At 40.2% G+C, this 22,850-nt stretch overlaps 1 protein-coding gene across 5 annotated transcripts in view; it reads left to right on the top strand.

The window, feature by feature from the left end:
* peak1 (pseudopodium-enriched atypical kinase 1) overlaps positions 1-22,850 on the top strand; it is a 183,917-nt gene that overhangs the window by 128,923 nt on the left and 32,144 nt on the right. For all 5 annotated transcript variants that reach the window (XM_043680402.2, XM_043680398.2, XM_043680403.2 and 2 more), the window contains one exon: positions 17,674-20,980. In XM_043680402.2, the coding sequence (XP_043536337.2) occupies positions 17,790-20,980 (3,191 nt within the window). In that variant the 5' untranslated portion in view covers positions 17,674-17,789. The remainder of the gene's footprint in view (positions 1-17,673; positions 20,981-22,850) is intronic.

Genomic DNA, 22,850 nt, shown 5'->3' with positions numbered 1-22,850 from the left:
TAAGACACATGTTGTATTCTCCTGCTTAACGCCCTGCCTGACTTTCCTAATGTATAGATGGTGAAACAAAGACGCAGTTTGATAGAACAAGAGATACCAAAATATTTTTTGTGGCAAATAACTTGGTGGTTCAGTTGTCAAAGGGTTAATGGGTTAAATTATTTTTATATCACTACCGCATTGCAGTGTGTGATGCTTATCTCAATATGACAACAGGTGCTCCTTGGAGCTTTTTTTGTAAGTTGGCAGGGTGAGGCGCACCAACATGGATCCAACTGCTTATTGACAGGTTGATCGATTTCACGTGATGCATACCTCTCACTGCCAGGAGGTTGCTGTGACTGAAAGATGACTTGTGAAAATAATACTGTAGAATTTGAATTCTAAATAATACTTTCATGTGAGCTGTTATTCCTTTTCTAAAATGTTTTAATACTTCAATTTCTTAGATGTGTCACACAATTATTGTGTTTGTTTGTGCATCAAATATGCCTTTCTATGTAAGTCTCCCACGCGATAGCAATTGCACTGCTAAAGATAATACATTGTTAATGAAGTGCTTTTAAATGTTTGGGACCTAGGTGCATAAATGTATAAATCATATAAATATATATATTATAATATATATATATTATAATTAGCTGTATAAATGCTAATTCCTTTCATTTGCTTTACGTTTCCCATTACTGCTGTTGTGAAGGTGGGATTTGGTGAAAAGGCAATGCCGAAATGGAAAGCTGTTCACTGAAGTGCATTCTGGAGACATCCAAGCACTGGTATTAACAGTTCTGGTTGGGAATATCATGTCGCTGATTCTCATTCCAGTAATACTTTTAAGATTGGAATGAAAAGAAATAGATGCAGGAAATACCAGACTAAAGAATGGCAGCCATTCCATTAAGAGATATAATTGTTTGACGTAAATACTTCAATGTTTAAGTTAATATTCCATACCTGGAACATCCTTGGTATAACATGCTATCATGAATGTATGTATATGCATGTTTTCTCTTCATTCATATGAAGTGAGCTCTGTAGGCAAGGGCTCAATCCTCAATTGATCTTTGTTTTTAAAATCATTTGGCTGTTCTGTTCATTTTTATATTGTGATTTATTACATCCTGCTTTGTGCTATGTTGGTGTTGTAAGAAAGTGAGTGAAAGAAATAGTCTCGCTGAGAGCTTTCATAAGTTATAGGAGGGGATTCTGAGAGAGGATTTACAAGCATTTGGACAGGCAAAGACTGATTAGGGATAGTTAGCATGGCTTTGTGGGTAGGAAATTATGTCTCACAAACTTGATGGAATTTTTTGAGGATGTGACCAAGAAGATTTCTGAAAGCAGAGCAATAGATATTATCATATGGACTTTAGCAAGGCCTTTGACAAGGTTCCGCATGGTAGACTAGTAAAGTTAGATCACATGGGATTCAATTGGATTCAAAATTGGTGTAATAGTAGGAGATAGCATGGTGGTGGAGGATTGCTTTTCAGACTGGAAGCCTGTGACCAGCAGTGTTCCACAGGGATCAGTGCTGAGTCTACTGTTGTTTGTCATTTACATAAACGCTTTGGATGAGAATATAGGAAGCATGGTTAGTTTGTGGATGACACCAAAATTGGTATAGTAGACAGTGAAGAAGATTATCTAAGATTACAGAGGGATCTTGATCAATTGGGCAAATGGGCTGAGGAATGGTAGGTGGAGTTCTGTTTGGATAAGTGCGAAGTATTGCATTTTGGCAAGATGAACAAGGTCAGGACCTGCACAGTAAGTAGTAGGGTCCTGGGGAGTGTTGTCAAACAGACAGACCTAGGGGTTTAGGTTTCTAGTTGTTTGAAAGTTGCATCACAGACAGGATGGTAAAGGAGGTGTTTGGCATGCTTGCCTTCATTGCTCAGACTATTAAGTATAGGAGTTGGATGTCATAATGTTGGTTAGGCCACTTCTGAGGTACTGTGTGCAGTTCTGGTTGCCCTCCTACAAGAAGGATATTATTTGATTGGAGAGACTGCAGAAAAGATTTTCAAGGATGTTGCTGGGACTGAAGGATTTGAGCTATAAGAAGAGGCAGGATAGGCTGGGACTTTCCTCACCTGAGCAGAGTAGGTTTATAAAATCATGAGGGGCATATAGAAGGTAAATAGCAATGATCTTTTCTTGAGGGAAGGGGAGTTCAAAACTAGAGGGTATAAGTTTAAGTTGCAATAAAAGCCACCATTCCATTTGTCTCCCTAATTACTTGCCCTCCTTGCGTACCAACACTCTGTGGTTCGTGTTTAAGAACATCCGAGATCCTTCTGTATTGCAATGTTCTCCAGCCGCTCTTCTTTTGAATAATGCTCTGCTTTTCTATTATTCCTGCCAACACAATCAATCTCTCACTTCCCACGGCATTAACCTATCTGTATCCCGTTGCAGACTTTCTTCTCAGAGTGGGAGAAGAGTGTTTTCCTCACTATTATTTGTAGAAAAGCCAGTGCTTTTAAAGTGTCAATACTTTAGTGTTAAATGTTGATGTCAGTCCTTTTATGTTTCAAATGTTGACAAACTGACCCACCAAGCAGGAGTAGCGAAGCAATGCCTTAATTGCTCGTGTTTTCCCACTGTTCATAAAGCACACTCAGCTCCACTGTTCATAACGTACAGGACCCCAGTTCAATATGGAGCTGAAATATTTGCGGTGGTCTTCCTACTTTTTGGCAATTGTTTTAATGACAAAATAATGAAAGCAACAAAAAAAGTCAGTAAAACAAAAAGTCTATTTACCTGGTAGAAACAATATGAATATTTCTGTGATAGCTTTGTAACAGAGGAGAAAGAGAGGTTGCATGCAGATAAATATAAAGTGATAAATCTGTGTTGAATACTATGGAGAAACTGTATAATCTCATTTAGTTCTATTTTGAGGGTGTATGTTTACATATGTAGAGCTCCAACGGTGACAGAGTTAAATTAAAACAGATTAAAGCAATTGGTGAGAGATGTTGCTGCATTTAGAGATCTTTTTGGAAGGCTGAAGACAACGAAGGTGATGCTTCATTGTTGGCTGGGATATGGTGTGTGACACGAATGGTTATGACTAAGATATTGAGGCATGTTTGGATTTATAAATAAGGGTTTTGAATGCTAAAAAGCAAAGAAATCACTTCTAGATGTAGATTTGTTTGTTTTCAGACGTTTCATAATCATACTAGGTAACATCTTCAGTGAGCCTTCGGATGAAGCACTGATGGCTGGTGGTATAGCCTACTTTCTATTTATGTGTCTGGATTTCCTTGGGTTGGTGATGTAATTTCCTGTGGTGACATCATTTCCTCTGGTGATGCCTAACTAGACATTTGTGTGCAATTCTAGGCAGCGCATTATGAAAAGTTATGACAAAGCCTTTTATACCATCAAGACTGAGTGATTGAAGAAGCTGAAATTGTTCTCCTTATAGTGTGCAAAGCTAAATGGAGATCTAATTATGCATGTAGTCAAAAATGAGATACTTGAATAGAGCAAATAGGGAGAAAGTGTTACCTTATAAAGTGGGTTTGTAACCAGTACGGCAGATGTAATGATATATTGAATAATTCAATGAGGATAATCAAGGGGAATTGAACATTTCTTTGTCGTAGTGTTGTTAAGATCAGAAAGACACTACCTGAAAGAGTGATGCATGCAAACTCCATAGCAACCTGTAAAATGGAAACAGACATAGTTGAAGACTAATTTGCAAGGTACTGGAGAAATGAGACTAAATTGGACATTTCAGAGAACCAGTGGGCCAGAGAATCAGAGAACAGTGTGTATTACAGAAATAGTTCATGCAAACATGATTATGTTTTCTGTTTCATACCAGCAGTAACTTTTCTTTTACGAACCTTTGGGATAAAATAATAATCTAACAAGTAATTGTTTTTAAATTGATTTCAATGTTATAAATGTTAAGCATCTGGTTATAGTACAGTTAATGGATATTTCCCTTCAACATGTAACAAGCTCTCTATCACCTAATATGATGATTGTAATATATACTCCATGGGCATTTATTTTTATTAAAACCTTGTTTTAACTTGCTGCACAGAATTTTCTCATTTAGCTTAACTCTAAACCATTGAGACATTACTGAATTGTAACCCTGTAGATAGCATGTTGGAAAAAAACAGCTGTGTTGCAACTTGATGCATGAATTTGGGAATGACCCCTGAGCTTTGTTCTTGCAGTTTTAAGCTGACAGAACTCCCTGTTTTAACTCCTGAACATACACAAAAGTTTCCATTAATTTCTAAAATCTCAATGTTATTCAGCTGGTGACCTTTCTCGCTTGAGTTTTCTATTCTCTACTCATTAAGGGAGAACATTACTTTGTTTTTGCTGACAGATGGAAGAATTTATAAAAATGGCATCACGATCTAATTTTAAAACACTTGTGTGATGTGACATTCATAGTCATTTGAAACTCATTGCATGTGTGATAAGTGCATTGAAGTTGTGTAATGTATTTGATTATCTCAGCCCAATACTCTCTTCCATATAATTGAAAAAAACTGGCATGAAAAATAAATGTGCCAGTGACTTAATTACTGCCACGGTAGACTACTTCAGTCATTAGCAGTGAAAAACTGATGAAGTTCGATGGGTCAGGTATGAATATGATATGCAAAACGAAGCCTTTGCCAGCTGGCTTTTTTAAAGGATTCCATATTGCTGCTGGTGATTTCTCATTAGAATGTGCATCAGTCCAATTGGCCAGAAGACATTTCAGGTAGCTCACCTGTTCACTTGACAACATCATGTTCTGTAGACTTGTGCCTATTCCTACAAATCTCTCTCTTACCTGAATGTGTTTTCATCTTGATCATTTACCTGAAAGTAAGAATAGCTGCTTTTAATCTTTCTTCTACTGCAGGAGATGGTGTGTGCATGTGGGGAGCTTTGAGAAAAACTTAGTGATATTATACCAATTTCCTTAACTTGTATAACTAATGATAGCAACAGCTGTGCTGACTGAGCACTGACCTAAATTACTCATCCTGATGCTTACATTTACACTTAGCCTAATTGTGATGGCATAGAGATCGTGCCTTAATGAAAGGATGTAGACAGGAAATGCATGCTTGCAATGACCTTAACCTCTCCCTAATGGGAGCACTGAGTAACATGACCCCTGTATATTTATATGTAAAGATTCATATCAAATACACTGATTATTTGGTGTATCCAATCTCTCTTTGCTCCTTTCAAACAAGGGACAAGCATGATTAGAGCTTTCTTTGTTTATGTTTACAAGTTACAATAGAGCACTCTTCTCCCTGTTCTGGGGAGGGTCCCTGAATGCAGATGTTTCATTGTGATGTATTCATGTGGAGTGTTAAAAACTAATCCTCTTGTTCAACAGTGATATTTTGATTATAATTTCTAAAACTTCTATTGCTACAACAGAGAAAATCAGAGTTCTGATTTGGAAAAAATATTCCTTCTAATAATGTGCCTTATGTAATTAAATTTACAAATTTACAAGCCTGAATCTACACAAAATTGAGATTTTGAGAAATTATGTCTTTTGCAGTCTGACCCCAATAGAATGTACTTTGTGCATGCAAATGAATCTTGAGGAGCATGCGGATATAGAGCATTAGACGTTGTTATGATGAAAGTGATGGCAGATTAATAGTATATTATGCAAAAGGAGTTTTATAGGATGGAACATCTAATTAAACGCAAAGTTGTGTTAATTGGTGCAACAAGACTGCCATAGTGATTAAAACTGTTAGACTCAACGACTGCATATTTGTAATGAATTAGAGAGCTTACAAGAAGAAACAGATCTTTTGGCCCACTGGTCTATACCGATACTTATGTTCCATGGTAACTTCTCCCGACCCTATTTCTAACCTTGTCACCGTATCCTTCTTTTTCTGTTCTTTTCTTAGACTTAGACTACTTGACCTACATTCTGTCTAATCTCTCTAACATAGTGTGTACGGTTGTGAGGCTGGAGGATCCTTAAAGTTCCTACAGACATTTTTTAAAGTTTAATTATAACATTTGAGAAACTCACTGTCAAAAGATTACTCTGGATATAAATTTAGTGGTTGACCAGGTAGGGAGACCCTGGAATATCATGCCTGATGAAATATTAGGGAATCCTCAAAAGGACAGACTTAAAAAGCAGAAATGTACTACAAACTGAACTCTAATCTCCTGGCAGTTAGCTCAGACTGTAGCATGATAGGAGAAATGACAGAGAGAAAGATTTTGTCTTCTCCTTTAAAGAATATCCAAATAAAGGATTCAGAGCCATTCAACCTTAATGTTCAAAGTTTGTGCGAAGATTTGTAGCTCGGGTGCTCGTTGCTGTGGTTCTGTTCGCCGAGCTGGAAGTTTTTGTTGCAAACGTTTCATCCCCTGGCTAGGCGACATCATCAGTGCTTGGGAGCCTCCTGCGAAGCGCTTCTTTGATGTTTCCTCTGGTGTTTATAGTGGTCTGTCCCTGCCGCTTCCGGTTGTCAGTTTCAGCTGTCCGCTGTAGTGGTTGGTATATTGGGTCCAGGTCGATGTGTTTGTTGATGGAGTTTGTGGATGAATGCCATGCCTCTAGGAATTCCCTGGCTGTTCTCTGTCTGGCTTGCTCTATGATAGTAGTGTTGTCCCAGTCGAATTCATGTTGCTTGTTGTCTGCGTGTGTGGCTACTAAGGATAGCTGGTCATGTCGTTTCGTGGCCAGTTGATGTTCATGTATGCGGATTGTTAGCTGTCTTCCTGTTTGTCCTATACAGTGTTTAGTGCAGTCCTTGCATGGTATTTTTTACACTACATTCGTCTTGCTCATGTTGGGTATCGGGTCCTTCGTTCTGGTGAGTTGTTGTCTGAGCGTGGCTGTTGGTTTGTGTACCGTTATGAGTCCATACATCAGGAGCATCTCGGAACTGACAGCCAGACTACTGCGACCCCTAGGACTCATAACGGCACACAAACCAACAGCCACGCTCAGACAACAACTCACCAGAACGAAGGACCCGATACCCAACATGAGCAAGACGAATGTAGTGTACAAAATACCATGCAAGGACTGCACTAAACACTGTATAGGACAAACAGGAAGACAGCTAACAATCCGCATACATGAACATCAACTAGCCACGAAACGACACGACCAGCTATCCTTAGTAGCCACACACGCAGACAACAAGCAACATGAATTCGACTGGGACAACACTACTATCATAGGGCAAGCCAGACAGAGAACAGCCAGGGAATTCCTAGAGGCATGGCATTCATCCACAAACTCCATCAACAAACACATCGACCTGGACCCAATATACCAACCACTACAGCGGACAGCTGAAACTGACAACCGGAAGCGGCAGGGACAGACCACTATAAACACCAGAGGAAACATCAAAGAAGCGCTTCGCAGGAGGCTCCCAAGCACTGATGATGTCGCCTAGCCAGGGGACGAAACGTTTGCAACAAAAACTTCCAGCTCGGCGAACAGAACCACAGCAACCTTAATGTGTGTGTGTATGTCAATGAACTATGGTACTCATATACAGTAACCTGGCCTTGAACACTCATGTGCTGTGAAGTCCCAGTTGAAGAACCATTCACTAGGCAACGTTGTGTTGCAGGTATAGGATTCTTTTACTCTGTGAACTAGAAGCGGCCATCTGGCCACCAAACCGGTCAAAAGAGAAACAGAGCAACAGAAGGACACTTTTGTTTCTGTGCTACCAGCCAACTACCATCAAAAGGAAACAGGATTTCAACTAACCGGCCAAGCCAAGGATCTCAAAATGGATTGCTTAACTCTCAAAGTCTGCTTTTCACAAATGATTCAGAGACACTCTCTTAACTTTATTAGGTTTAATTCACTTCTCATTTCTAATCTGTGTGTATGTGTTATTATTTCTTCTCAAACTTTTATTTCAAGAAAGCCTGGTCAAATTGGTTCCTTTTAATACCAAACTTTGTTTGGCCTGGAAGAAAGGTATCCTTTGGGAGCGGAATCTTTTGTAGTGACCAGAAAGGGGGCAGGTGAATCAAAAGGAAAGCTAGTTCATCTCTGTTTACCTGGGAGCTTGACAATTTGGGGTATTCTGTCTGAAACAAATAACTTGCGGAATCTAATTTGGGTTCTGGTAGTAACAATATGAGAAAAGTTGTATTTACTTTTTATAGGATCTTCTCATTTTAAAAAAAATTGTGCTTGAGCATAATGCTGGAAGCAAAACATGTTAAACAATATGTGCTACTATACAAACAGTGCATCATATAACAGACAAAAAAAAATCATTAATCAGTGAAGAGGACACTTTACAGGGCTCATATATCCACCATATTGTGTTCATTAAATGTTTCTTGTCATTACTCTTCCTTGAAGCTTTGTTCTGCCTTGGTAACTACAAAGTTGAAAAGCTGTATATTTATTCAGATCTTCTGTCTCACTGGGGTAGGCTTTAGGGCAATTCACGTCCACCAACCTGCATTAGAAACTGTTAATATTTTGATAGCTTTAACAAATTAGATTAGATTAGATTCCTTACAGTGTAGAAACAGGCCCTTCAGCCCAACCAGTCCACACCGACCCTCCAAAGAGTAACCCACTCAGACCCATTTCCCTCTGACTAATGCACCTAACACTATGGACAATTTAGCATGGCCAATTCCCTGACCTGCACATCTTTGGATTGTGGGAGGAAACTGGAGCACCCAGAGAAAACCCACGCAGAACGGGGAGAACGTGCAAACTCCATACAGACAGTTGCCCGAGGCTGGAATTGAACCTGGGACCCTGGTGCTGTGAGGTAGCAGTGCTAACCACTGAGCTACCGTGCCGCCCCAACTAGCCTCATAGAGTCAAGAGACCCTTCAGTCCAACTCGTCCATGCTGACCAGATATCTCCACTCAATCTAGTCCCTATCACAACATCTTTCTGATAGGAAGGAGACCAAAATTGCACAGAATATTCCAAAAGCGGCATAACCAATGTCCTGTACAGCTGCAACATGACCTCCCAACTCCTATACTCAATATGCTGACCAATAAAGAACAGCAAACTAAATGCCGCCTTCACTATCCTATCTACCTGAGATTCTACTTTCAAGGAACTATGAATCTGCACTCCAAGGTTCTTTCATTGAGCAACACTCCCCAGGACCTTAACTCCTGCTAAGATTTGCTTTTCCAAACTGCAGCACCTCACATTTATCTAAATTAAACTCCATCTGCCACTCCTCAGCCCAATGGCCCATCTGATCATGGTCCCATTGTAATCTGAGGTAACCTTCTTTGCTGTCCACTACACCTGGCTCATATCCCTCCAAACGCTTCCTATTCATACACTCATCCAGATATCTTTTAAATGCAACTGTACCAGCCTCCACCACTTCCTCTGGCAGCTCTCTGCAAACTTACTAACTATAACTCCTATGTTTGCATCCAAATCATTTACATAAATTATGAAATGTAGTGAACTCAGCACCAAACCTAGTGGCACTCCACTGGTCACAGGCCTCTAGTCTGGAAAGCAACCATCCACCACCACCCTCTGACTTCTATTTCGAGCCAGTTTTGTATCTGAGTGGCTAGTTCTCCCTGTATTCCATGAGATCTAACCTTGCTAGCTCATCTCCCATGGGGAACCTTGTCGAATGCCTTACTGAAGTCCATATAGATCAAATCCACCGCTCTGCCCTTATCAATCCTCTTTGTTACTTCAAAAAAAATCAATTAAGTTCATGAGACATGAACAAAGCCGTACTGACTGTCCCTAATCAGTCCTTGCCTTTCCAAATACATGTACATCTTGTCCCACAGGATTCCCTCCAACAACTTGCCCACCACCGATGTCAGGCTCACTGGTCTATAGTGTCACAAAGCTGGTTCCTTTTTTCTAAAAGCTGTTCCTTTTCTCAAGGATACTGTGTCCTTGATTTCTTTCAGAGGGATTGTAAATGGGGCGGGCTCCAATTAGACTAGTTTGGCACAGAGATGAAAAGGATTTTGAGGCCTTTTGTTTATATGTAAACAGATGAGACTTCAGGCCAAAGTGGTCATGTTTTAGAAGTAACCTGTATAATGAAAGGGGAGTGGTCAGCTCTCTAGTTGAGCAGTTCAATCCAGAACTGGTTGGGAGTTCAACAGTGAGCTGTTTGGAAACTCAATCTCTCCTGCTGCCCTTCTAACTTCAACCTGTAAGCATCTGTTCCATTTATACAGGGTTTTAAGGGGGTTTGCTTACTGGGACTGTTGTGTATATTCAGAACAGCATAATTAAGTCTAGTTTGGATAGACTGAGTTATGTCGGGGTTCTTTATTCTGTTCTTTGTGTTTCATTGTGTAATTTTGTGAATAAATTTCTGTCTGTTTTAAAACCTCGTAGTCAATCTAGCTAGCTTACTCCAGGTAATTCTGACTGTACACTTACTGAAACAAATTGGAAAGTTATGGTCTGGATAGCCTGCTCAAGGATGTTTTGATTAGTCTGGCCTAGTTCAGGCTAATCTAAAGATTCACTTGATCTCTCCTCTCTATACCTGACATATGCTTCCTTCTTTTTCTTAACAAAACCTCAATTTCTCTGGTCATCCAGCATTCCTTACATCTGCCAGCCTTTACTTTCACCCTAATGGAAATATACTGTCTCTGCACTCTCATTATCTCATTTCTCAAGGTTTCCCATTTTCCAGGCATCTCTTTACCTGCAAACATCTGCACCCAATCAGCTTTTGAAAGTTTTTGCCTAATAATGTCAAAATTAGCTTTCCTCCATTGTAGAAATTCAATTTTTAGATCTAGTCTATCCTTTTCCATCACTGTTTTAAAACTAGTCAAATTATGGTCGCTGGCCCCAAAGTGCTTCCCCACTGACACCTCAGTCACCTGCCCTGCCTTATTTCCCAAGAGTACGTCAAGTTTTGCACCTTATCTAGTATGTACGTCCACATACTGAATAAGAAAGTTTTCTTCTAAACACTTAACAAATTCTTCTCCATCTAGACCCTTAACAGTATGGCAGTCCCAGTCTATGTTTGGAAAGTTAAAATCCCCTATCATAACCACCCTATTATTCTTCCAGATGACTGAAATCTCCTGACAAATTTGTTACTGAATTTCCCACTGACTATTAGTGGGTCTATAATATAATCCCAATAAGGTGATCATCCCTTTCTTATTCTCTGTTCCACCCAAATAACTTCCCTGGATGTATTCCCAGGAATATCCTCCTTAACTACAACTGTAATGTTATTCCTTATCAAAAATGCTATTCCCCCTCCTCTCTTGCCCCCTCTTTCTATCTTTCCTGTAGGATTTGTATTCTGGAACATTAAGCTGCCAGTCCTGTCCATCCCTGAGCCATGTTTCTGTAATTGCTATGATATATCAGTCCCATGTTCTTAACCATGCCATGAGTTCATTTGCCTTCCCTGTTAGGCCTCTTGCAGTGAAGTAAATGCAGTTTAATTTATCGGTCCTACCTTGTTCACTGCTTTGTTCCTTCCTGCCCTGACTGTTTGACTCGTTCCCTTTCCCAACTGCAACAGTCTCAGATTGATCTCTTTCCTCGCTATCTCAGGATGTTTGGAAAGGCAAGGACTGATTAGGGATGGTCAGCATGGCTTTGTGTGGGAAATCATGTCTCATGAACTTGATTTTTTTTTTGAAGTACCGAAGAGGATTGATAATGTTCCACTCCCACCCTGCACTTAGTTTAAATCCTCCTGCGTAGCTCTAGCAAATCCCTCTGCCAGTATATTAGTCCTCTTCCAATTCAGATGCAATCTGTCCTTTTTATACAGGTCACTTCTACCCCAGAAGAGGTTCCAAAAATGTGAACCCTTCTCCCATGCACCAGCTCCTTAGCCACACATTTATCTGATCTATCCTCCTAGCTTGTTGCATCAGGAGTATTCTAGATATCTGGATTAGTGGTGCTGGAAGAGCACAGCAGTTCAGGCAGCATCCAAGGAGCAGCTAAATCGATGTTTCGGGTTAAAGCCCTTCACCAGGAATAAAGGCAGAGAGCCTGAAGCGTGGAGAGATAAGCTAGAGGAGGGTGGGGGTGGCGAGAAAGTAGCATAGAGTACAATAGGTGAGTGGGGGAGGGGATGAAGGTGATGGGTCAGGGAGGCGAGGGTGGAGTGGATAGGTGGAAACTGAGATAGGCAAGTAGGACAAGTCCGGACAAGTCATGGGGACAGTGCTGAGCTGGAAGTTTGGAACTAGGATGAGGTGGGGGAAGGAGAAATGAGGAAACTGTTGAAGTCCACATTGATGCCCTGGGGTTGAAGTGTTCTGAGGTGGAAGATGAGGCGTTCTTCCTCCAAGCTTCTGGTGGTGAGGGAGCGGCGGTGAAGGAGGCCCAGGACCTCCATGTCCTCAGCAGAGTGGGAGGGGGAGTTGAAATGTTGGACCACGGGGCGGTGTGGTTGATTGTGCAGGTGTCCCGGAGATGTTCCCTAAAGCGCTGTGCTAGGAGACGCCCAGTCCCCCCAATGTAGAGGAGACTGCATCGGGAGCAATGGATACAATAAATGATATTAGTGGATGTGCAGATAAAACTTTGGATGTGGAAGGCTCCTTTAGGGCCTTGGATAGAGGTGAGGGAGGAGGTGTGGGCCCAGGTTCTACAGTTCCTGCAGTGGCAGGGGAAGGTGCCAGGATGGGAGGGTGGGTTGTAGAGGGGCGTGGACCTGACCAGGTAGTCACGTTTACCACCCTCAAGGGCCTCCTTTTTAAATTCCTGCCTAACTTTCGACATTCTCCCTTCAGAATCTCTCCTTTTCCCTTCCTACGTTGTTGGTTCCAATGTATACAGTGACCTCCTGCTGGTTCCTCTCCCCTTTGAGAACACTCTGCACCCTCTCTGAGACATACTGTATCGGCACTGGTCATTCTGAGTTTGTTTTGAAACAGAGATTAAGTAATTAGTACATAACAATTGTGTTTTTATGTGGTTAGTGTTCTCTGTTAATAAATTAGCAAAAGATAAAGACTCATTGGTAGTAAGGTCTTGAAACATAGACTGAAGTTTACATTGTATATTTTTGTCACAGTGAATGTAACATTTGGAACCATTTTAACATTTAGATTAATCTGGATTATCATGCCTGAATTCAGAACAGGCCTTTTGTACCTTTGTTTTTTTTTATTTGTTCCAGACAACCAAACCATCTCAAAACCTAACGCAGAAATTTCAATGAAACCTGGTAGGGTATGGCCCAAGGAAGAACTGATTAGTTTTTGATGACTATGCTGATTCAAATCCAGCAATCCTTTAAAGAATTTGTTAGCATTGGTGTAAATTTACTGTATGGCTTTTGTTTGCACCTGCTCATTAACTGTTGTCCTACAAATGGTGGTAGTTCAAATTTAACAAAAAAAAACTACAGGTCAATTATATTGTGTAAGATCACAATTAATAATACAAAGGGAGCTTCTGATTGAGAATTTCTAGGGAATTGTTCCTACTCTGCCACTAAGTTTACTGGAAATATGGTTAAACTATGATCTGTCGTGCTTGTATAAAGTGACAGTAAAGATTTGTGTGCAGCACCAAAGAGATTCCTAGCCAATGTGTTAAGTACATTTTCAGTTCCATTGTACAGTGGTGAATTTGTGATGTACTCTTGGCTTTGTTTTGTGGTAATGAATCATGTTACTAAATCCCCATGTAGTATTTATATAGACAGGAAACAATTTGGAATGTTTTACTTTGTTAGTCATGTTTGATTGCAATCTACAAAGATGCCTGAATGCAGTATTTGCTGACCTGCATCTTTCTGCATTGAAGTCAGTATTAAAGCTGCTTTTAACATGCTTGTGTGCGGAAGAGTTAACAATAAGAACAGTGGTCTGCCAGTTGGGTTATTGTGCATCGTCGTCTTATTTTATTAGCTACGGTGGCTCTGTACTTTTAAGTATCTAATTCCCTGTCCTCCATCTTCCCAAGTGAATACTTCTAACCCTTTTGAATGACCTTATTGGCTTTGCACCTGTGGCAGTGGGGTAATGCATTTTACAGGTTTACAAGCCAGTGTGATGCATGGTTTCTCAGATTTGATAGGAACTGCCTTCGAATTCAAACTAACATCATGACCCAGTATTTCCCAGAAATCTAATGGTTAGGATTTTGGAGAAGATTTGTGGCTCAGGTTGTGGATCAGGTTGTAAGTTTACTTGCTGAGCTGGGAGATTTGTTCTCAGACGCTTTGTCGCCATGCTAGGTAACATCATCGGTGAGCCTCCGGTGAAGCATTTGTGTTCTGACCCACTTGCTATTTATCTATCTCGGTTTGTTGTGGTGGGTGATATCACTTCCGGTGCTGATATCATCCACCACAACAAACCAGGACAGATAAATAGCAAGTGGGACAGAACACCAGTGCTTCACCAGAGGCTCAACAATGACGTTACCTGGCATGGTGACGAAGCGTCTGAGAGAAAATCTACCAGCTCAGTGAACAAATTTGTAACATACTGGTTAAGTTTGTGAAGTTTCACTTTTACTAGGAAGTCTTGCTGGATGAATACAACTATGTAAAATATAAGCTAGTTATATTTAATTCCCAATCTTGCCTAGGCTGCAGAAACATCTCTCCTTTGGTACAAGGAAAAGCTGCTTTGTCTAAATTTGAGCTCATTTGCAATAACATGAAGGAAGTTTTATTGGTTGACTGCTTTCCGACTTAATAGACCCCCTGCTACCACTGTTTTTAAAAAAAAAACTTCCTCTACCTCTGATAAGATCTCAACACTGGAGTAGTTTAAGCCTCTGAAAGCTTTATAACTTCTCCATTGTTGATTTAGTGCTGTATATATATCTGCAATCCTTCCTGATATCCAATCTCTGAAGTTGTGACCCCAACATGATTTTATTTCAGAAGTTGGGTGGAATTCTATTCGAAACAGTGAAATTCTGTAAGTAAAATGTACTGTCTCAAGAATGTATAGTAACTTCATGCCCTCTGTTGATCAGATTGTATTATTGCAAAGTAATGTTGCTGTCATTCATAGTTGTAAATGATCAGTAAGAAAATACATTGCATTATATACAATTGCACAACTGAGTTGAGTTGAACTACCTAAAATGTGATCTAGTTCACTTGAGAAATGTACATCTTATTGTTAATAAGAGTCTTAATGATATGTAAACTTGTATCTGCAAGCTCATCTCTTCTAATCATTTTCAATCAAAACCTTCTTGGAATACAGAATCTTTGCTGGGACAAAGTAAATGTAATCGGAAAGCAATTATCCAAGGTTTTTATTTGATTCTTTGGAACTTCATTTGGTTACTGATGCAGTCAAAACGAAAACCTTCAGTTATCTTTAGGTTATGTAAATGTGACAAAATCCAAGGTGGTGTAGCATGTATATTTTGGGGCATGTGGGCTGGATGATCCACATTATTTCTTTCAGATCTTCAAACTTTCTCAGTAAGCATTTGGTAAACATGTAGGGTGAAAGGAGCAAAAATAGCTGTGTATTAATTTTTTGTCACACTGATAAAGTATGCAATTGCTGATGCAGTTTGAGTTGATTTCAACTCAATGTACAGTATCTACTTTTGCAAACAAATGTTCAAAGATATACAGAAGGCTTTCTCATAAAAAATGTATCACTTAGATCTGGAAATTGATGGGAACATGACAGTAACCCATTTCAATAAATGGATTTCAGTTGGCTATCAGGAAATCTAGGATAGAAGTGTGTTTGGAAAATTCAGCAATCATGAACATCTTCCAAACCCATGACCACTTCCATCTAGAAGGACAAGGGTAGCAGATACATGGGAACACCACCACCTGCAAGTTACCCTCCAAGCCACCTACCCTCCTGACTTGGAAATATATTGCTGTTCATTCAGTGTTACTGGGTCAATGTCCTGCAACTCACTTCCTCTTAGCATTGTGAGTCTTTTGCAAGGTTTGTGAGTCTACCTACAGCATATGGACTGCAGCAGTTCAAGAAGGCAGCTCACCAGCACTTTAACACCTTTAAAAACTATCACAGCTTAGTTATGGCAAATAGCATTTAAACAGAAGCACATAAACCCACGACCAAAAAGAAAACATGCTGATCAAGATAAATGAAGAAGAATAGGAGGAGGCTGTGTGGCGCACAAATACTGGCATAGGTTGTTTGGGACAACTGACCATTTACAGTATTTCCTTTGATAAGTAAAGGGGTAAGCAGCGGAGGCAGATGTAAAACACAAAACCAAAAGTTGCTGGAAAAGCTCAGCAGGTTTGGCAGCATCCGTGAAGAGTATTCAAAGTTAATGTTTCAGGTCTGGTGACCCTTCTTCAGAACTCAAGTTGCTTTCCAGCAACTTGTGTTTTTGTTTCAGTTTTACAGCATCCGCAGTTCTTTCAGTTTTTATGAGGCAGATGTAGTATCTTGGTTTGGACGCTACCTTTCGTCTCTCGGATATTTCTGAAAACCTTTCCTCCCATTAGGTAGAAGATTCCTACAGAAAATATATTTAGTCAGAATCAGTCAGGCAAAATCTCTTTGCATCAAATTTGGCTGTTCCACTAGGGTTAGAGAAGAGATTGTGTGTGAGAAAATGGGAATACATCAAGTTTATTCAATGGAATTGGCCCCTTGATGCTTAGGCGCATTTTCAAGGCACAGTGGAAGAAATTTTTCTTAATGAATGTGAACATTTATGTCATAATTCTTTTTGTAAAATGAAAGGAGTTTGGAGCAAAAACCACATAATTAAGCTTGCTTCGAAATGAATGAAAACGAGATGACAATACTCAATTCTCTTTATTCTTCCAGAAATTTTCTTCAATTGGTACATATAACCAGATTTTAAAAAATGGGAAAATTGCGTCAGTGGTACCACAATCCATGTTGTTTCAGGGCAATGGCAACACTGACAACCAATAGAATAAAGTAAGATGGAAAAATAGAGTCTAAAAATCTTCATCCATTTCTGTAGATATTACTATTGGATGTGTAATGTGGCTACGTCCTCCAAAAATATCTCCTGTGTCAGTGCTGGTGGTGTACTGAAGTGAATGGAGATTAGGCAAAATGTAGAGTGAACCTGGATAGATGTACTCCATTCAGATCCTTGACCAGCCTTGAAGTTCTGCTATTTCTCCACTTTAGAAAGCTCCAGCTGAGGAGATTGTCCGATTTCACTTAGCCTCCCCTTGAAGAAGATGAGAATTTTTGTTTTGGTGTTAGGACCCTGTGGAATAGTCTTTCTTTAGGGAGAAGTGGAGACAGGGTCATTTCATATTTTTAAGGCTGAGGTAGATACACTCTTGACTAACAAGAGAGTCAAAGGTGTTTTGGGGTAGGCAGGAATGTGGCGTTGAGGCTACAATCAGGTGAGCCATGACCTTACTGAATGAGTGAGAGGGCACGTGGGACAGAATGGCCTACTCTTTCTAATTTGTTTGTTTGTTTGGATGACTATTAATCCTTTGATTCCTGTTTTTGTGGAATCAAAAGAGGTGTTGATCACTGTATTATCTCTCTTTGGGAGAGAAAATAGATGAAGAAAGATTGCTATGTGTATTTACTCTCGCAAATTTACAATTGAAGGGTGAATAGCGTGAAATTAGAGCAGTTCAGTTTTAGTTAGCCATCGATTTATAAGTCAAGCCCTGAGTCTTCATTCAATACAGCCTTCCTTAATTAATATTTTCTTTCATTCCTAGGTACAGGTTGACACTGAACTTCGATAAATGAACTTGGTGATTGAGAAGTGAAACTTCTCAGTGAATGTAGTGGAATGCAGTAAGCGAGGGGTATCTCATGAATAGCTCTATGAAAAATGTCCGCCTGCAACGCCTTCACTGAACACGTGTGGAAACCTGGTGAATGCAAGAACTGTTTTAAGCCCAAAAGTTTGCATTGTTTGTCTGCTGCCTCTGAAACACCTCCTCTTTCATGTAAGAATTTAAAAACTAATGCTAACCATAGCAACAATCACCGGGGTAGGTCAGGCACAGGTAACTTTCGACCTCCTGTTGCCAAGAAGCCAACAATTGCTGTGAAGCCCACCATGATGGTCATCGATGGACAAACTGTGAGTACAGAAATGGAGGTAGTGGAAAGCTGTGAAAATAAGCAACGATGGAATAGGAATGGTGTTCTTCTCAATAGGAAACCAATGAACAATAACAATGAAGAGAACAACGGCAATTCTCAAAGGGCTTGTAACCCAGACAGAGTTTTTAATGATAGAATGCCAAACAACAATAATAATGGATTAACGGATGTATTGAAGGAAATTGTTGGATTTGAGCCTGAGCCACATTTGCAAAGCAAAGTATGTGATAGAGAGTCTTTTCTTGGAAGGATCAACAAATGTTATCAACGGTCCCTGGAAAGGAAGCTTCCTCCTAGTTGTATTGTGGCTGGTATGAGAGAGAATGCAGGTAAGCGTGTAATGCTCAGCAGCAGCTCTGATATCATTAGCAATGAAGGAGGACTCTTTTGCTACCCAGATTGGTCCTTTAGCAGTGATCAAGGAGTGGATAATGAAGCAAGTGAGAATGCAACAGAAGAGCGAGAAAGTTGGGATGAAAGTGATGAAGAGCTGTTGGCAATGGAAATACGTATGCGTGGTCAACCACGTTTTGCTAATTTTAGGGCCAACACACTCTCACCTGTCAGGTTCCGTGATGGTAAAAAGTGGAACACAGTGCCATTACGAAAGCAGTCATTGCAGAGAATTTGTGCTGTTGACTATGATGATAGTTACGATGAAATTCTAAATGGCTACGGTGATGAAACGTTGATCCCATATGGTCAGGACAGTATGCCAAGCATATTATCTTCTGAATCTACATCTCCTGATTCCTCAATGACAGAGGGGTCTCAAGCTGGGACAACCAAAACTATGCATCAACAACTTTGTAATGGTGATCTTACTTCAAGTGACTGTAAAAGCACCAAGTTTATTGAACCAGATTATGAAAGTATAAGTGAAAACGGACAGGTTTCCCAAGTAAAGCAAGCTCCATTTAAACCAGCAAGAGGCACTGCAGCAAAGTCTCTGGAAACTCATAAAGCTGTTCTTGCATTGAGGTTGGAAGAGAAGGATGGAAAGATAGCCCTACAAAGTGAGAAGCAGGAATTCACGGTGAATTCCACAGAAAGTTCTGGGCAAACTGTGACAATTAACATTATTCCAAAGGAAGAACAAGCAAAGCCTTACAGAGTTGTGGATTTGGAACCACCAGGTATGTGTAAACCATACACTGTAGTTGATGTATCTGCTGCAATGAACAATAAAAAGATTGACAGTTCATCTGAATCTCTTCAAAGTGCAAAAACTTCACCAGTGAGTGCAAGCCCACCAACGTCACTCTCAAGCCAGATAAACAACCAGAAAAAGTCAAGTATTACCAGGTATCAGGAGGTGTGGACTTCTAGCACTAGCCCTCGACAGAAAATGCCCAGGGTGGCTTTAATGTCAAGTAGTTCTGGTCCTACTCCTCCTCCAAGACAAATGAGTCATAAATCAGCTCCTACTTCACCAACTACTTCAAATGCTACTTCAAAAACTATTCCCGTAAAGTCTCCAAATCTGTCTGAGATCAAGTTCAATAGTTACAATAATGCTGGAATGCCCCCTTTCCCTATCATCATACATGATGAACCAACATATGCGCAGAGTTCAAAACACAAGGCTATAAAAGTGCCAATAGTAATTAATCCAAATGCTTATGACAACTTGGCCATTTATAAAAGCTTCTTGGGTCCAAGTGGATCACATTTGAAAAAGGAAGCTTTAGAAAGTGTGGCAAGTCATACATATGAAGAAATTGGATCAACAGTAAGAAAATCTACAGATTTGCCTCCAGTAAAAGGACCAAGCACTAGCACAGAACGAAAGGCGTTTGGCTCCGTTGCGCAGAAAGTGCAGGAGTTCAACAATGCCCAAAACAAAGGACAAATTTCGCCACATAAAAGCTTCGGATCCAATCACAGCTCTCCTTCTAGGATTCAGAGAACTACTCTAGACTCACCAGCCAGAAAGGAAGAAACACCAGAAAGGCAGACATCATCAGGAAGCAGGGAAAATGCCAGCACTGTGCTTTCCCAAATTGTTGCATCTATTCAGCCTCCACAGATGCCACCTGAAAATCCCCAGACACCATCCAAAGCCAATAGTGCAGAAGAACTTTACTCTCAGCCACCTGCTATCTTAGAAGGCACTGGAGATGTTCACATCCGCCCAAAGTCATTATTTTCCTCACAAGCAAATAGTGAAACAGAAATGTCCAAAGTGATGGACAGCACATTTGCAAAAGGACAAAAAGAAAGCATTCTAACAAAGCAGGTCACTGTCCCCACTTCTAAACCAAGTACTTTACAATCTCCTGGTGCACCCTGCTCGAGCCCAAAGAGTGAACAACTGCCCCCATTTCCTCCTCCACGTTCTACATCCTCCCCTTACCATGCCGGCAATCTTCTGCACAAACACTTCAGTAACTGGGGGAAGCCAACTAGCCCTGTACGTACACCTGAGATTGAATCCGCACCGCTGAACCCAGAGGGTCGCCAACGCTTACAGGACACCAAACCAAAACGATGGATCTCTTTTAAAAGCTTCTTCCGTCGCCGTAAAACAGACGAAGAGGAGGACAAAGAGAAAGATAAAGACAAATTAATTGGACTGAATGGACGGGTGATACACATGCTGCCACCACCCCCGATACAACGACATCACCTTTGCAGTGATCAGAAGATTTTAGAACCAACTGAGAAGCTGACCACCATACTGAATTATAAACAGGAGCTTGGACTAGATGCTATAAAGACTGAGGCTGACAAACTGGATATCGCTGGAATAGATACTAAAACTCCTTCTACTGCCAGTGAAACACAGATTATGATATCTGGATTACAAGACGATGAAAAGCTGATGATGGGTGTTCCTGAAAGTGAAAAAGAAATTGGCTGTCTAAGCAGTCAAAATTCTCCCCCACCTCCTCCACCAAAGAAATGTAACAAGTAAGTGTTGCCTTTTATTTAGATTTTATTTTACTCTTTATCAAATGTTGAATAAGTCGTTTTTCATGTCCTTATCTATTAAGTGTGTGAATGTACTTTATCCTGTTTCACAAATGTGCCTTAAATTTCGTTATAATATGTAGGTGAATATTTTTCACAAGGTTGCCTTTGGTATGCCACTTCCGTTGATCTTCTGCTATATTTGGAGAATATTGAAAATGAGGGGAAATAGATTACTCATTTTAAAAAAAATATATATTGTGATTTTTGCTTAGAGTGATCTGTTCTAAGTTGTCAAACAATCATCTCTTGGGTCTTTGATTTGCTTTCTGTGAAGCCCTTATATTTCCAGAGCAAATCAAATGGCAGCTCTTGTATTTCATTTACACCATGTCACAAGAGGAAAGCTATCAAACTGATGTGTCTAAGTCCTGAATATCAATTTCTTCAGGACCTTGTCCTTCCCATTGTTTTCGCATCCACTTAGATTCAATCCCTTTTGAAGTTCCATTTCTCCACTGTGTAGGGTCACTTCAGTTGAGAGGGTGAAAATGTCCCAGTGCACATTTTGGCAAGCAAGTGGCATATCCATTTGAAATACATTTTCGATTCACTATATTTCACCAGCCTTTTGTCAAAAACCACAATTCCAACTAGAGCTACTGAAGACCTATTCCTAGCAATGTTTTTGCAGCACAGTTTTTCCCATACTGTAGACTTGTTCCAATAACTAAGGAAAGGTGCTGCCGCACATGAAGAGAGGCTGAGGAAAATCACAGGGCAGATGGCTTAATTAAAGCCTTAAATTTCAATGGAGATTTGCTTTTTTATCTCGCTTTTGGAATATCCCATGCCGAATAGCAATTCTCTGCTCTTTTTCTGTAGATAGCAAAGAAAGAAAGACCAAAGAAAAATGTAATGGCACGAAATTACAGACTGAGAATCTTGACATTAATTTGCAATCTTTAATGTCAATGCCTACAGCATTGTTCTGTTCGGATTCCATTTTTTTCACAGTAGTAATCATTGCACTACATTTCAGTTAATCATTTAGAGTCAGAGCGATTTTCCAGCATAGATACAGACCCTTTGGTTCAACTCGTCCATGCCAACCAGATATCCTAGACAAATGCAGTCCCATTTGCCAGCACTTGGCCCATATCCCTCTAAACCATTCCTATTCATGTACCCATCCAGATGCCTTTTAAATGTTGTAATTGTACCAGCCTCCACCACTTCCTTTGGTAGTTCATTCCATACACTCACTACCCTCTGCATGAAGAAGTTGCCCATGGGTCCCTTTTAAATCTTAACCCTCCCACCTTAAACCTATGCCCTCTAGTTTTGGAACCCCCTACCTTGGGGGAAAAAACACTGTCTGTTTACCCTATCCATGTCCCTCATGTTTGAGATGGGGATTGCCACAGGAGACTCCTGCTCTGCCTGCCTCCCTCCCTATGTATCCTCGAGGTAACCCATCTACCTGACTGTATCTGTTTTTTTTCCCCTTCCTCCAACTGCCATCCATCACACCCTCTCGCTCTTGTAAGTTCCTCATTACCTCTAATTGCTGCTCCAACTGATCCATGCGATCCAATAGGATTTGCAACCAAACACACTTCCTACAGATATAATCATCAGTAACATGGAAAGTCTCCTTAATTCCTTACATTCGACAGGAAGAACACATCACTCTACTAAAGGCCCAGAAAATAGTCCAGCCTTACTGTTCTAACAAATACTGCTCAACGCTAACTTAGTACCTTTTATATTTTTAAAGTTTAATCAAGAGACATATCTCAATAAAACATACAATCAAAAATAACTCACTCTGCTCACTTTTGTAGCTTTACAAAATAAACAATAATGT

Source organism: Chiloscyllium plagiosum, unplaced genomic scaffold, assembly GCF_037043375.1.
Source record: "Chiloscyllium plagiosum isolate Xiang-an unplaced genomic scaffold, Cpla_swu_hap1 HiC_scaffold_42, whole genome shotgun sequence".
NCBI lineage: Eukaryota > Metazoa > Chordata > Chondrichthyes > Orectolobiformes > Hemiscylliidae > Chiloscyllium > Chiloscyllium plagiosum.
Note: the sequence above shows the minus strand (reverse complement) of the source record. Positions and strands in the feature narration are given on the sequence as shown.